This window comes from Pristiophorus japonicus, chromosome 8 (genome assembly GCF_044704955.1).
Source record: "Pristiophorus japonicus isolate sPriJap1 chromosome 8, sPriJap1.hap1, whole genome shotgun sequence".
Classification (NCBI taxonomy): Eukaryota; Metazoa; Chordata; class Chondrichthyes; family Pristiophoridae; genus Pristiophorus; species Pristiophorus japonicus.
This window is the reverse complement of record NC_091984.1, coordinates 107,094,593-107,108,745: the sequence shown is the minus strand read 5'-3', so window position 1 is coordinate 107,108,745 and position 14,153 is coordinate 107,094,593. Positions and strand designations below refer to the sequence as shown.

The 14,153-nt window shown below is 45.4% G+C and overlaps 1 protein-coding gene across 1 annotated transcript in view; it reads left to right on the top strand.

Annotated features, from left to right (window-relative positions):
• LOC139269153 (microtubule organization protein AKNA-like) overlaps nt 1–14,153 on the top strand; it is a 94,408-nt gene that overhangs the window by 65,993 nt on the left and 14,262 nt on the right. The window contains exons 18-22 of the mRNA XM_070888254.1: nt 214–370; nt 2,914–3,084; nt 3,286–3,392; nt 11,414–11,551; nt 13,247–13,330. Of these exons, the coding sequence (XP_070744355.1) occupies nt 214–370; nt 2,914–3,084; nt 3,286–3,392; nt 11,414–11,551; nt 13,247–13,330 (657 nt within the window). The remainder of the gene's footprint in view (nt 1–213; nt 371–2,913; nt 3,085–3,285; nt 3,393–11,413; nt 11,552–13,246; nt 13,331–14,153) is intronic.

The following is a 14,153-nucleotide window of genomic DNA, read 5'->3' as shown; positions in this document are numbered from 1 at the left end:
AGTGATTAAAAAGAGGAATGGGAAAGAAAATACAAGTCCTAAAATATTCAAAAAATCATTAATTTTCATGTACCAAATGTACTTCAAATTCAAGATGGCAACCTTGAAATAAGACCTCCTTCAGCACTATATTAGCTCGCACATTAACAAGTCTTGTTATAATCTAAAATTGGTAACCCAGATTTGCATAACATATTTAAATTATTATTGCAGGAAATGCTTTCCTGGAACTGGACTTTCTTGCTGAGAGCTCAGATGGTCATATACCACTACCAATCCCTCGACAATGTACACCTAAAACATTTCAACAGCAGACTAACTGTGGCACAAAAGAAAATGAAGTTTTATCTCAATCATGGTCTACAAGAAAGTAAGTGGAAGATTATATCTACATTTAAAATAAATCAAGATAAATTCAATTTACCTTATGAATAAATATATTTTGTACTACGCCAGATAAATAAAAATATAAACCATTTACATTTTCATTTTTATAAGCATTCCTAGGTTAGTGATTCAGTAGCCCAGTAAGTGACACCAAACAACAATTGTATTAATGTGGGAAAATTTAAATGCTTAATCAACTGGAAATATATATCTGTATAATTAATTCTGTTTTTTGTGATCTGCAAATACTCAGTCCATATTGAATGATTATATTTAAATACAGATATGCAAGATTGAAGCATTTTTCCATTAAATTCATTCTTACTAAAATACAGCATCAAAATTCTAGTTATAATTATTGTATAATATATTTTAATATATTTTTAATGCATATAAAAGTTATCTGCAAAACTGGAATAGACAGACATATATTCTTTCTGGTTTGTATGGCCCTCAGTAACAAGACACACAGAATAACAAACATATTTCAATATTGCGCATGTCAATTTATCTATACAATGCTTAAATGAGTTTAAGTATAACATTCTTTGAGGAAGCTTTGAACTTGATGGGACATGTTATGTGTGGTGCAGTCCAATATGTATGTCTGAGTAGGATCTTGCAGAGGCAGCGCTGGTGGTACTTCTCCAGTGCTTTGAGGTGCCTGCTGTATCTAGTCCACGTCTCTGAGCCATATAGGACAGGTATCACTACTGCCCTGTAGACCATAAGCTTGGTGCCAGATTTGAGGTCCTAGTCTTCAAACACTCTCTTCCTCAGGCGACTGAAGGCTGCGCTGGCACACTGGAGGCGGTGTTGGACCGCGTCATTGATGTCTTCCCTTGCTGATAGTAGACTCCCGAGGTATGGAAAACGGTCCACTGGGAGGATAGACGCACCAACGTCAATGTTCTCGCTCGGCCAACATCCCCAACATCGCAGCACTGACCACACTCAACCAGCTCCGTTGGGTGGGCCACATCGTCCGCATGCCCGACACGAGACCCCCTAAGCAAGTGCTCTACTAGGAACTCCTACACGGCAGGAGTTCATATACCACTACCAATCCCTCGACAATGTACACCTAAAACATTTCAACAGCAGACTAACTGTGGCACAAAAGAACACCCTCAAAGCTCTTTGATAAAGTGTAATATCCCCACTGGCACCTGGGAATCCCTGGCCCAAGACCGCCCAAATTGAAGGAAGAGTATCCGGGAGGGCGCTGAGCATCTCGAGTCTCGTCGCCGAGAGCATGCAGAAACCAAGTGCAGACAGTGGAAGGAGCGTGCGGCAAACCAAGCTCCCCGCCCACCCTTTCCTTCAACCACTGTCTGCCCCACCTGTTACAGAGGCTGTAATTCCTGCATTGAATTGTACAGCCACCTGAGAACTCACTTTTAGAGTGGAAGCAAGTCTTCCTCGATTTCGAGCGGCTGCCTATGATGATGTCCAAGTAGCTATTTTTGTGTGCATCTTCCCAAATTAACAACTTTTAAAAATTGTGCCGAAGTCTCCAGAATTTAACCCCGTTGCTAAATAGGGCTTCAAACTGCAAGACACTCTGTGATGTGTAATTAGACTACCAAAAGATATTTGATAAGTTCCACTCATAAGATTAGTAGTTAAACTCAAAACTGTGGAGATTCAGGGCGAAACTTGGAAATGGATGGGAAATTGGCTGGAGGGTAGAAAACAACAGACGAGTAATGCCGGGTCGGGGGGGCGGGCTGGGAGGGGGCGGGGGGGAGAACTGAGTGGGGCGTCACTGCGTTCAGTGTTGGGACCACTATTGTTTCTAATTGGCATCAACGACTTCAGAAACTCAATACAAACTGATCAAATTTGCAAATTACAGCAAATTAGGAGGTACAGTGGAATTGAAATAGGAAGTCCAGAAATTATAGGATGAATTAAACAAAATATGAGTGGGCTGAACAATGGCAGCTAAAATTGAACTCAGACAAATGTAAAGCTTTGCACATAGGGAGGAAAAATGGGTAACATATGAACAGTATTGAAATAGGTGAGAACAATGTTAAGAGACCTAGGAGTCTTAGTTGACTGAACATTCAACATGTCCAACCAAAGCAGAGCAGCAATCAACAAATGCAATAGAATGTTGAACTACATGATTAAAACAGTAGAATACAAGTTGGAGGAAAGTGCAATCAAATTTACAGTGTTCAGTTATGGTCATCAAGGGTCAAGGGAGACATTCAAGCACTGAAGGCAAGTTATACAAGACTGATCTCTAGTGTCAGGAGTCTGAGCTACACAGGACATATGGCACATGGCTAAATGTGATATTGATGTTGGTCATGATAACTTCTGTAGATCAGTCAATTCTGCCTTTTCAGTTTGAGGGAGGACAGTGTTGAGGTGGGAGGTTCAAGAAGGAGTCTCCAAAGTTTAAAGATTTTCAATTATACATAGAATGTACTTAGTACAGTATATTTAAGGAAGTAATTCAGTCAGTGTACTTATGTAAATAGATTTATTGATCTACTTATTCTTTTACTTCAGTGAAGAAATCCTACAGCTGCAATATGAAGTCTCACAACTCAAGCAAAAGCTAGAGGAAAGTCTTTCTAAATTGTCCAATGAACCAAAGACAAAAGAGGTCTCTGGATCTCCATCACAGGAACAAAGATATAGGGCCAGATCATGCCGTAGAAAAAAAACTTCATCCACAAGGTAAAATTTGTATTAATATTTCAGTGCTTTTATGAAAAATATGGGTCTGTGTGGGAAGTCCCTGGGTTGAGATTTTTGATGCAGAGGAATTGATTTGTGCCATTCGTGGCTGCTGCTGAATGTTTTGATAATGGGATTCATTTTTTTTAGTATTAACATTTTTACACTTATTTTACATTTAAAACCTTTTCCTTCCGACAGTAGAAGTGCGGAGGATGTTAAATTAACCACCAATAGTTTAAACGGCCATAAAAGAAGGCACTGTACTTGGCTAAGAGCAGATGATGATGCTTCAGATCGTGAACTAAGTGAGTGTTTGAAAATCTTACATATTATATGCACCCCTGGATTGGTCACATGTGGTTATTTTCCTAACATAAATTATTTGCATCATAAGGTTTACTTACCTTATTTCTCATCATTCAAATATTTGTAAGTCAAAAATGTAATGGTATTTTAGCAGAATCCATATGCATTTTTAAAAACATAGGACCCAAAATTCTGATTATTTGATCGGCAAAAGGGGTGTAGTTTTGGTGTAAGGGTCTGGAATTTGCGCTTAAGTCAGATATGCCAGATTTACAACTGTTCTAAAATTTCAGTAGGAGTGGCTTGTGGCAGAAGATGCCTATGTATGCAAATAACAGGATAATGGGGGCAAAATCTGTTGACTCAAATTCCGCTCTTAAGAGTAGAATTGCACTTGACTTAAGTTAAGACTAGAAAAGAGGGGTAAGCTACCTGCATGATTTGTCAAACAGGAAGAGGTTGAATTCACAAGGGCCGATTTTCAGCAAGGTCACCACCCGCCAAAGTGCTGCCGATGACCGCCAAGGTACCGAACGGTACTTTGGGCGGGATATTCATGAAGAAGGACCCTCGAAGGTTGGCGGGCGGCAAATGGAAGACGTATGCCGCCAATCTGGGCAGCAGCGGGCGGGAGGCGCTTCCCGCCCAAGTGCCGTCGAAGATGGAGTCGGGCCCATGAAGGGTCGAAGACCTGAAAATAAAAATCACAAATAAAAAAATACAAAACTGTCCAAAGACCTTCAGGGGACCCCATGCAGGTAAGTCGCTGTTGAAAAACTGTTTTTAAATGTTCACTTACCTTTTTTTGTCAGGTTCTTCATACTCACCGTCGGGGACAGACCAGCCTCCAGCCAGCGGTCTACCCCCCTTCTGCCGCCGACTCCCGCCCACAGGAATCTGGGAACTCAGTGGGTGGGAGCTCAGTTGCGCCACTCGGCAGCGGATGGTTCCCGGCGGCTCTCCCCTCCCACCCGTTCCAGGCCACCTCCAAGGTGGCACTGGGCAGATCTGCAGGAGGAATGTCGGTGGGAGTGGGCGACTGTCAGTGGCAGCAGGTGGTGGGCTGCTGAAAATCGGCCCCACAGGCTTTGAGTGTCCACAAACTTTGACTAAGGCGATTAGAAAAATAGTTTTTCAGCTGTGCAAATAAGAAAGGATTTTGCAAGTTGCCTTTCATCAGTTTCAGGCAAAGAACTTTTTTGCTTCCCGCCTTTGTATCATGGAGTCCTTACCATGAGATTCACTATCAGGCATTCCGTATATTTCCTTTTAATGGAGACAGAATAGAATCAGGAGAAGGAAGAAATAAGAACATAAGAATTAGAGCAGGAGTAGGCCTACAGCCCCTCGAGCCTGCTCTGGGGCCGATTTTCATAAGATCATGGCAGATCATCGACCTCAACTCCACTTTCTTGCCCGATTGCCATATCCCTTGATTCCTCATGACTCCAAAAATCTATCTAGCTCAGCCTTGAATATGTTCAGAGACTCAGCATCCACGGTCTCTGGGGCAGAGAATTCCAGAGATTCACAACCCTCTGAGTGAAGAAATCTCTCCTCATCTCTGTCTTAAATGTCCCTTATCCTGAGACTATGACTAGTTCTGGACACTCCAGCCAGGAGAAACAACCTCTCAGCATCTACCCTGTCAATCCCCTTCAGAATCTTGTATGTCTCAATGAGATCACCTCTCATTCTTCTAAACTGCAGAGAGTATAGGCCCATTCTACACAATCTTTCATCATAAGACAGCCCTCTCATCTCAGGAATCAATCTTGTGAACCTCTGTTGTACCACCGCCAAGGCAAGTATATCCTTCCTTAGATAAGGAGACCAAAATTGTGCTCAGTATTCCAGGTGTGGTCTCACCAAGGCCCTGTACAATTGTAGGAAGACTTCCTTACTCCTATACTCCAACCCTTTTGCAATAAAGGACAACATGCCATTTGCTTTCCTAACTGCTTGCTGTACCTACATGCTAGCTTTCTGTGCTTCTTGCACAAGGACACCCAAATCTCTCTGGACACCACATTTAAAAGTTTCTCACCATTTAAAAAATATTTTGTTTTCCTACCAAAGTGAATAACTTTACATTTCCCCACATTATACTCCATCCGCTACCTTCCTGCCCACTCACTTAGTCTATTATATCCCTTCTGGATGCTTTGGGGCTGAAGTTGTCCCTTTCCTTAAGGCCTCTTAACACCGGAAATCAGTAGCCATGCTACGGAGTGCAGTGGCCGCCAACATTTCACGTATTGGCCGCAATTATCAAAATTCTGCTCCAGCAGTATCCTGGCGATGACCTGCTCCCCCCCCCACCACCATTCCACTGCTGCCGATCCGTGTTAAGTGCATCATTACAGTGCGCACCGCCGATGTTCCCCCTCGATGATGAAATTCCGCCATGAAAATCTTCCCACCGGGCGGTGCCAAAACCTTTTCCCTGATGGTGCAGTGAGGCTCTGGCCTTCTGCAATGGTGGTGTGGCTCCCATTAAAGGGCTACTGCCGTGTTTTTTTTTTGTCGGCCAATTGCCAAGTTGAGCTGACAATTATTAAAAAGATCAACAACATCTGTTCAACTGCTTCTGCTTTCAATTCCCTCCCGAGTTCACCAGACCTTACTTTCGCTCTGTTTTCTCCCTTCCCTAACCCTAAAATTTGTATATTTCTCTAATTTCTCTCCTATCTCCCCTCTTGCCTTTCAAAGCTCATCTTGTCAATAAGACCAGACACCTGCTCTCTCAACCCTATTCCTACTAAATTGCTGACAACCCAACTTTCCTTCCTGGCTCCCTTAGAAGATATTGTTAATGGTTCTCCCTCCTCCGGTATTGTCTCCCTTTCCTTCAAATCTGTCATCATCACTGCCTCCTCAAAAAAACAACCCTTGACCCCTTCGTCTTTGCAAACTATCGCCCCATTTCCAATCTCCCTTTCCTCTCCAAAGTTCTTGAATGAGTTGTTGCCTCCCAAATCCGTGCCCATTTTCCCCAGAAGCCCTTGTTTAAATCCCTCTAATCAGGCTTCCGCCCCTGCCACTGTATTGAAACTGCTCTTACCAAATGACATCCTAATTGACTGCAACCAAGGTCATCTATCCTGTCTCATCCTTCTGGACCTGTCTGCAGCCTTTGACACGGATGTCCACAAAATTCTGCTCCAACGCACTCACCTGGTTTCATTCCAATCTTTCCAACCGTAACCATAGAATCATCTGTAATGGCTTCTCTTCCTGATCTCACACTGTCACTTCTGGTGTCCCACAAGGATCTATCTGTGGCCCCCTCCTATTTCTCATCTGCATGCTTCCCCTCAGTGGCAACACAACTGGAGTATCCACATGTATGCTGATGATACACAGCTTTACCTCTCCTCCACGTCTCTCGAACCCTGAACCATCTCTATACTTTCAGACTGCTTGACTGACATCCAGCACTGGATGAGTGAAATTCCCTCCAATTAAATATCAGGGCCATTATCTTCAGTTCATGCCACAAACTGCGTTCCTTTTCCATTGATTCAATCTCTCTTCCCAGTAACTATCTAAGGCTGACCAAGTCTGTTCACAAGTTTGGTGTCATATTTATACCTCGTATCCCATTCTATCTTTATACCGAGCTTTATACCTCGTATCCCATTCTATCACTAAAACCGCCCATTTCCACCTTCGTAATATCGCCTGTCCCCACCCTTACATTTTTAAAAATATATTCATTCTGGAATGTGGGCATCGCTTGCAAGGCCTTCATTTAATGACCATCCCTAATTGTCCTTGAGACGGTGGTGGTGAGCCGCCGCCTTGAACCGCTGCAGTCCGTGTGGTGAAGGTACTCCCACAGTGCTGTTAGGGAGGGAGTTCCAGGATTTTGATCCAATAGCGACGAAGGAACGGCAGTAAATTTTCAAGTCAGGAAGGTGTGTAACTTGGAGGGGAACTTGCAGGTGATGGTGTTCCCATGCGCCGGCGCCACCTTTGTCCTAGGTGGTAGGGGTGGCGAGTTTGGGAGGTGCTGCCGAAGAAGCCGTGGTGAGTTGTTGCAGTTCGTTTTATAGATGGTACACACTGCAGCCATGGTGCACTAGTGGTGGGGGGAGTGAATGTTTAAGGTGGTAGATGGGGTATCAATCAAGTGAGCTGCTTTGACCTGGATGGTGTCGAGCTTCTTGACTGTTATTGGAGCTGCACTCATCCAGGCAAGTGGCGAGTATTCCATTACACTCCTGACTTGTGACTTGTAGATGGTGGAAAGGCTTTGGGGAGTCAGGAGGTGAGACACTCGCTGCAGGATACCCAGCCTCTGAGCCGCTCTTGTTGCCACAGTATTTACGTGGCTGGTCCAGTTAATTTTCTGGTCAATGGCGACCCCCAGGATGTTGGGGGATTCGGCGATGGTAATGCCATTGAATATCAAGAGGAGGTGGTTAGACTCTTGCTTGTTGGAGATGGTCATTGCCTGGCAATTGTATGGCGCGAATATTATTTGCCAGTTATCAGCCCAAGCCTGAATATCGTCCAGGTCTTGCTGAATGCGGGCATGGTTTGCTTCATTATCCGAGGAGTTGCGAATGGAACTGAACACTCTGCAGTCATCAGCGAACAACCCCACTTCTGACCTTATGATGGAGGGAAGGTCATTGATGAAGCAACTGCAGATGGTTGGGCCTAGGATACTGTCCTGAGGAACTCCTGCAGCGATGTCCTGGGGTTGGGATGATTGACCTCCAACAACCACAACCATCTTCCTTTGTGCTAGGTATGACTCCAGCCAGAGAAGAGTTTTCCCCCTGATTCCCATTGACTTAAATTTTACAAGGGCTCCTTGATACTGCACTCGGTCAAATGTTGTAATGAGGTCTGGAGCTGAGTGGTCCTGGTGGAAACCAAACTGAGCAGCGGTGAGCAGGTTATTGGTAAGTACCGCTTGAAAGCACTGTTGACGACACCTTCCATCACTTTGCTGATCATTGAGAGTAGACTGATGGAGCGGTAATTGGCCGGATTGGATTTATCCTGCTTTTTGTGGACAGGTCATACCTGGGCAGTTTTCCACGTTGCATAAGAAATACGAGCAGGAATAGGCCATTTGGCCCCTCGAGCCTGCTCCACCATTTAATAAGATCATGGCTGATCTGAATAGTCTACATTGTTGGGTAGATGCCAGTGTTGTAGCTGTACTTGTACAGGTTGGCTAGAGTCACGGCTAGTTCTGAAGCACAAGTCTTCAGCACGACAGCCGGGATGTTATTGAGGCTCATAGCATTAGCTGTATCCAGTCCGCTCAGCCATTTCTTGATATCACGTGGAGTGAATTGAATTGGCTGAAGACTGGCTTCTGTGATGGTGGGGACCACAGGAGGAGGCTGATATGGATCATTCACTTGGCACTTCTGGCTGAAGATGATTGCAAATGCTTCAGTCTTGTATTTTGCACTTGCGTGCTGGGCTCCGCCATCATTGAGGATGAGGATATTCATGCAGCCTCCTCCCTCCGTTAGTTGTTAATTTTCCACCTCCATTCATGACTTATCTGCTGCTGAAATGCTCATCCATGCCTTTATCACCTCTAGACTTGAGTATTCCAACGCACTCCTGCCGGCCTCCCTAGTTCTACCCTCCAAAAACTCTGCCACCCATTTGCTAACTCACACCAAGTCCCGCTCAGCCATCTCCCCTGTGCTTGCTGACCTACATTGGCTCCCAGTTAAGCAACGCCTCATTTTAAAAATTCTCATCCTTGTTTTCAAAACCCTCCATGGCCTCACCCCTCCTTATCTCTGTAATCTCCTCCAGCCTTATAATTCCCCCTGGACCTCTGAGCTCTGTCTATTCTGGCCTTTTGAACATCCCCGAATTTAAATGCTCTACCATTGGCAGTCGGCCTTTGGCTGCCTAGGCATTAAGCTCTTGAATTCTCTCCCTAAATCTCTCCTCCTTTCCACTTCTTTTTCCTCCTTTAAGAGGCTCCTTAAAACCTATCTCTTCGGCCAAGCTTTTGGTCATATGGTCTAACATCTCCTTATATGGGTCAGTGTCAATTGTTTTTTACTAACGCTCCTGTGAAGTGCCTTGGGACATTTTATTACTTTAAAGACTCTATATAAATATAAGTTGTTGTGAGTTAGCAAGAGTTGCTCATGCATTGCACACTGAGGGAAGTTGCATTTGTAGATAGCAGATAACATAGGATATAAGGTATCAGAGTACTGCCCTAGAGCACTGTGAAGGTAATGAAATAAGGAGCACCACACATATGAAGATATTGCAAGGAAGAGTTAGGTGGAGCAGGTCGCTTGCCTTGGTTACTCTGGTGAGGTTGTTGAACTTTTTCCAACACTATAAAAGAATCCTGGGGTCAAGGAAGTGGTAGTCAGTGCCACTGCAACCAACTCCACAAAGTCTGCATTATATTCTTTATGGGTTTCCTGCTCCGGCTCCAAACAACTCGTCCCTCCAGCTCCATACCTCTGTAAGGAGGACGTCCAGGTCAGGTTCACTGAACTTATCCTTTCTTAGTTCAGGCTGTCATTACAGTCTTCCAGATGTCTTGCTTCCTGCAGTGTTGCCAGTTCCCCTTTAAGCAGCAGCATCCTCTATATCATGCTGCTGCATTGATATCCACCTCTTCCAGCCTCTTTGCCTAGATCCTGCTCTTCAGTATTTTCTATTCTCTTCCACTGGATTGTATTTACCTGACCCAACAATTTAGGATGGGGTTATGACTGGGACAGTGATGGATAGAAGGCCCACTCTGCCTCAGTTCAGACAGCCATCGAAATATCGGACTCGCAATTCACATTTTAAAATATGTTGTCACTAATGATTCCACAGTGTTCAGTTCCATTAGCAATTCCTCAGATAGTGGAGCAGTCCATGCCTGAATGCAGCAAGATCTGGACGACGTTCAGGCTTGGACTGATAAGTGACAAGTAACATTCGTGCCACACAAGTGCCAGGCAATAACTATCTCCAACAAGAGAGCATCTAATCATTGCCCCTTGACATTCAACGGTATTACCAGCGTCGAATTCCCCACTATCAACATCTTGGAGTCACCATTGACCAGAAACTTAACTGGACCAGCCACATAAATACTGTGGCAACAAAAGCAGGTCAGAGGCTGGGTATTCTGCAGCAAGTGTCTCACCTCCTGACTCTCCAAAGCCTTTCTACCATCTCCAAGGCACAAGTCAGGAGTGTGATGGAGTACTCTCCACTTGCCTGGATGAGTACAGCTCCAACAACACTGAAGAAGCTCAACACCATCCAGCCCGTTTGATTGGCACCCATCCATCATCTTCAACATTCACTCCTTTCACCATTGGTGCACCATGGCTGCAGTGTTGTATCATCTACAAGATGCACTGCAACAACTCACCAAGACTTCTTCAACAGCCCCTCCCAAAACCACAACCTCTACCACCTAGAAGGAGAAGAGCAGCAGGCACTACCTCCAAGTTTCCCTCTAAGTCACACACCATCCTGATTTGGAAATATATCGCTGTTGCTTCATCATCGCTGAGTTAAAGTCTTGGCACTCCCTTCCTCACAGCACTATAGGAGTACCTTCACAACAAGTGCTACAGAGGTTCAAGAAGGTGGCTCGCCACCAGCTTTTCAAGAGCAATTATGAATGGGCAATAAATGCTGGCCTTACCAGCGATGCCAACATCCCAGGAACGGATTTTAAAAAAAAGGTGACAGTGCATTCATTGGGGACTGTATGCCTACCTATCAATAGGAATTGCAATATAGGAATATGCAGATTCTGTTATAGACTAGGAAACTTCAAGGTAATGGAAGCATGTGGTGTCACCTTGTGTTTTGCTTTGTTCTCTATCTCCATTGCAGCATTGAACCTTCATATTCAAAAATAACATATGACCAACAGAACATGTAACTGAATGTGTAGAAATAAAGCAATATATCCCTCAATAGTTGTAACTTAAAAGTTACAAGTATTTTTTTATAATCCCACTTATGCATGAGTAGTGAATTGTACGTTATTTTAATATAGGCAGCGAAATGGAGGAGCTCTTATTTTCTGACACACAAAAGTCTGTGCGCAGAAAACAAAGTTTCTTAGAGACACCAAGAACATCTCATCATAGACGAAGTTACTCCGAAGGCCATGAATTAAAAGATTCGCATAAAGGTAATATTTATTCATAACTCATCGATAGCGAGCCTTCAATTGTAAATAAGAACAAAGGATAACAGCATAAAGTAGAACAAATATGAAAAATGGCCTGTTTCTGTGCTGCAAAGTATTAATAAAATAGTGGAGTAATTGTAGAATAGTAAATTCTGTTCCTTGTAGCAGCTGATATTTATCTAACTCGCTTAACATGAGTTCTTAGGTGGCTGTACAGTCCAATATGAAAACCACAATCTCTGTCACAGGTGGGGCAGATAATCGTTGAGGGAAGGGGTGGGTGGGACTGGTTTGCCGCTGACTGCGCTTGATTTCTGCACGCTCTCGGCGACGAGACTCGAGGTGCTCAGCACCCTCCCGGATGCGCTTCCTCCACATAGGACGGTCTTTGGCTAGGGTCTCCCAGGTGTCAGTGGGGATGTTGCACTTTATTAGGGAGGCTTTGAGGGTGTCCTTATAACATTTCTGCTGCCAACCTTTGGCTCGTTTGCCGTGAAGGAGTTCCGAGTAGAGCACTTGCTTTAGAAGTCTCGTGTCTGGCATGCGAACTATGTGGCCTGCCCAGCGGAGCTGACCAAGTGTGGTCAGTGCTTCGATGCTGGGGATGTTGACCTGGTCGAGGACGCTAATCTTTAAAAAAGGGGACAAGTCCGACTGTGGCAACTACAGAGGAATCTCCCTGTTATCAGTCACTGGGGAAGTCGTCGCTAGAGTCCTCCTCAGCCGTCTTCTCCCTGTGGCCGAGGAGCTCCTCCCGGAGTCGCAGTGCGGATCTCGTCCCCTACAGGGCACAACGGACATGATTTTTGCAGCGCGACAGCTGCAGGAAAAATGCAGGGAACAGCACCAGCCCTTATACACGGCCTTCTTTGACCTTACAAAGGCCTTTGACACCATCAACTGCGAGGGTCTATGGAGCGTCCTTCTCCGTTTCGGATGCCCCCAAAAGTTCGACACCATCCTCCGTCTGCTCCATGACGACATGCAGGTCGTGATCCTTACCAACGGATCCATTACAGACCCAATCCACATCTAGTAGATACTGGCCTAGTGGCTCCACTCGCCTGAAATCAGCCAAACCAGCTTAAAAGATCGAGGAATTTTGAGCACAAGTTACATCAAGCATAAATTGAATAGCTTGGTTTTTTTAGGCACAAAGGCACTAGTAAGTATGTTTTAAAGGTTTTTAAATATCAAAGAATATTCAATTTACTAAGAAACTGACTCATGTTCACCAATGAAACCAGTAAATAGTTCAGTACAGTTTTTGTAAAGTCATTTCAGTGATTTAAAATCGGGTTACTCACAATGGTGGTGGACTAGATACTCTTATTAAAAATGCTTATTTTTTGTGATAAGCCCATTTTCGGCTGTATTAATAAAACTGCACCAGGTTACCAATCTTAAATATATCAAGGAATATTTTTTAATTCCAGGAAAAAAAACAATAACGTTCGATCATGCTGCCTGATTGCGCTGATTCATGGAAGATTTTCCGTTTGTGATTATGCAAATGAGTTTGAGCGATAACTTCAGTTTGAAAAACCAGCGCAATTTCAAGTGCAAATTTACGCCCAGATTGCTGATTATGCCTGGTTGAATCTATTGAAACATATTCCAACACAATTTTATGATAGTAATTAGTAATATTTTGTTTAACAAAGCAATCTACCTCAATGGTTTTTGTATCAACAGGCTTATACTCATCACCAAATGGACAGAATTTGCATAGAAGGAGAATGCGTACTTGCTTTTTGTGCAGCGAGAATGCCCCTTGTGGTGAGTACGGGAAAGAATCACCTTGCTAATATGTGAACACTACCAATAAGTATAATTTGGTATAGCACAACTCTTTGCGCCCAAGTTTCCACACGCGCCTAAAACGGCGCAGTCTCAACCTGGACGCCCATTTTTCGCGCCACAAAGTGCGCCTAAAAAAATCCTCCGTATTCTCCACCTACCTGCAGGTCCTCTGGCCCTTGGCGCAGCCAGCAAGAGCTGTGGGGGGGCGGAGCCAGGTCCCTGCGCTGAAAACAGTGCCGGGACCTCTGCACATGCGCGCTACAGTGGGCACACAAGTGCAGTAGCTCCAGGCGCCCGAAGCACGCAGCCCCTAGCCCTGGCCGAATGACCTCACTGGGGCTGCGTGAATAAGGCTCCTCCCACGGGCAGCTCCTGCTCCCCCCCCCCACCCGACCAGACCCGACACCTGCTCCCCCCCCCCGCCCCTGCCTCCGGACCCGACCCGACACCCCCCCCCCCCCACCCCCAACTGGACCCGACCCGACCCGACCCCCCCCGACTGGACCCGACCCGACCCGCGCTCCTGCTCCCGCCCCCCCCACCCCGACTGAACCCGACCCGGCCCGACCCGCGCTCCTGCTCCCGCCCCCCCGACTGGACCTGACCCGACCCGCGCTCCCGCCCCCCTGACCCGACCCGCGCTCCTGCTTCCCCCCCCCCCCCGGACTGGATCCAACCTGACCTCCCCCTCCCCGACCTGACCTCCCCCTCCCTCTCTTTCCCTCCCTCCCTCCCTCTCTCTCTCTCCCTCCCTCCACCCCTCTCTCCTCCCCCCTCCCCCCTCCCTCTCTCTCCCCCT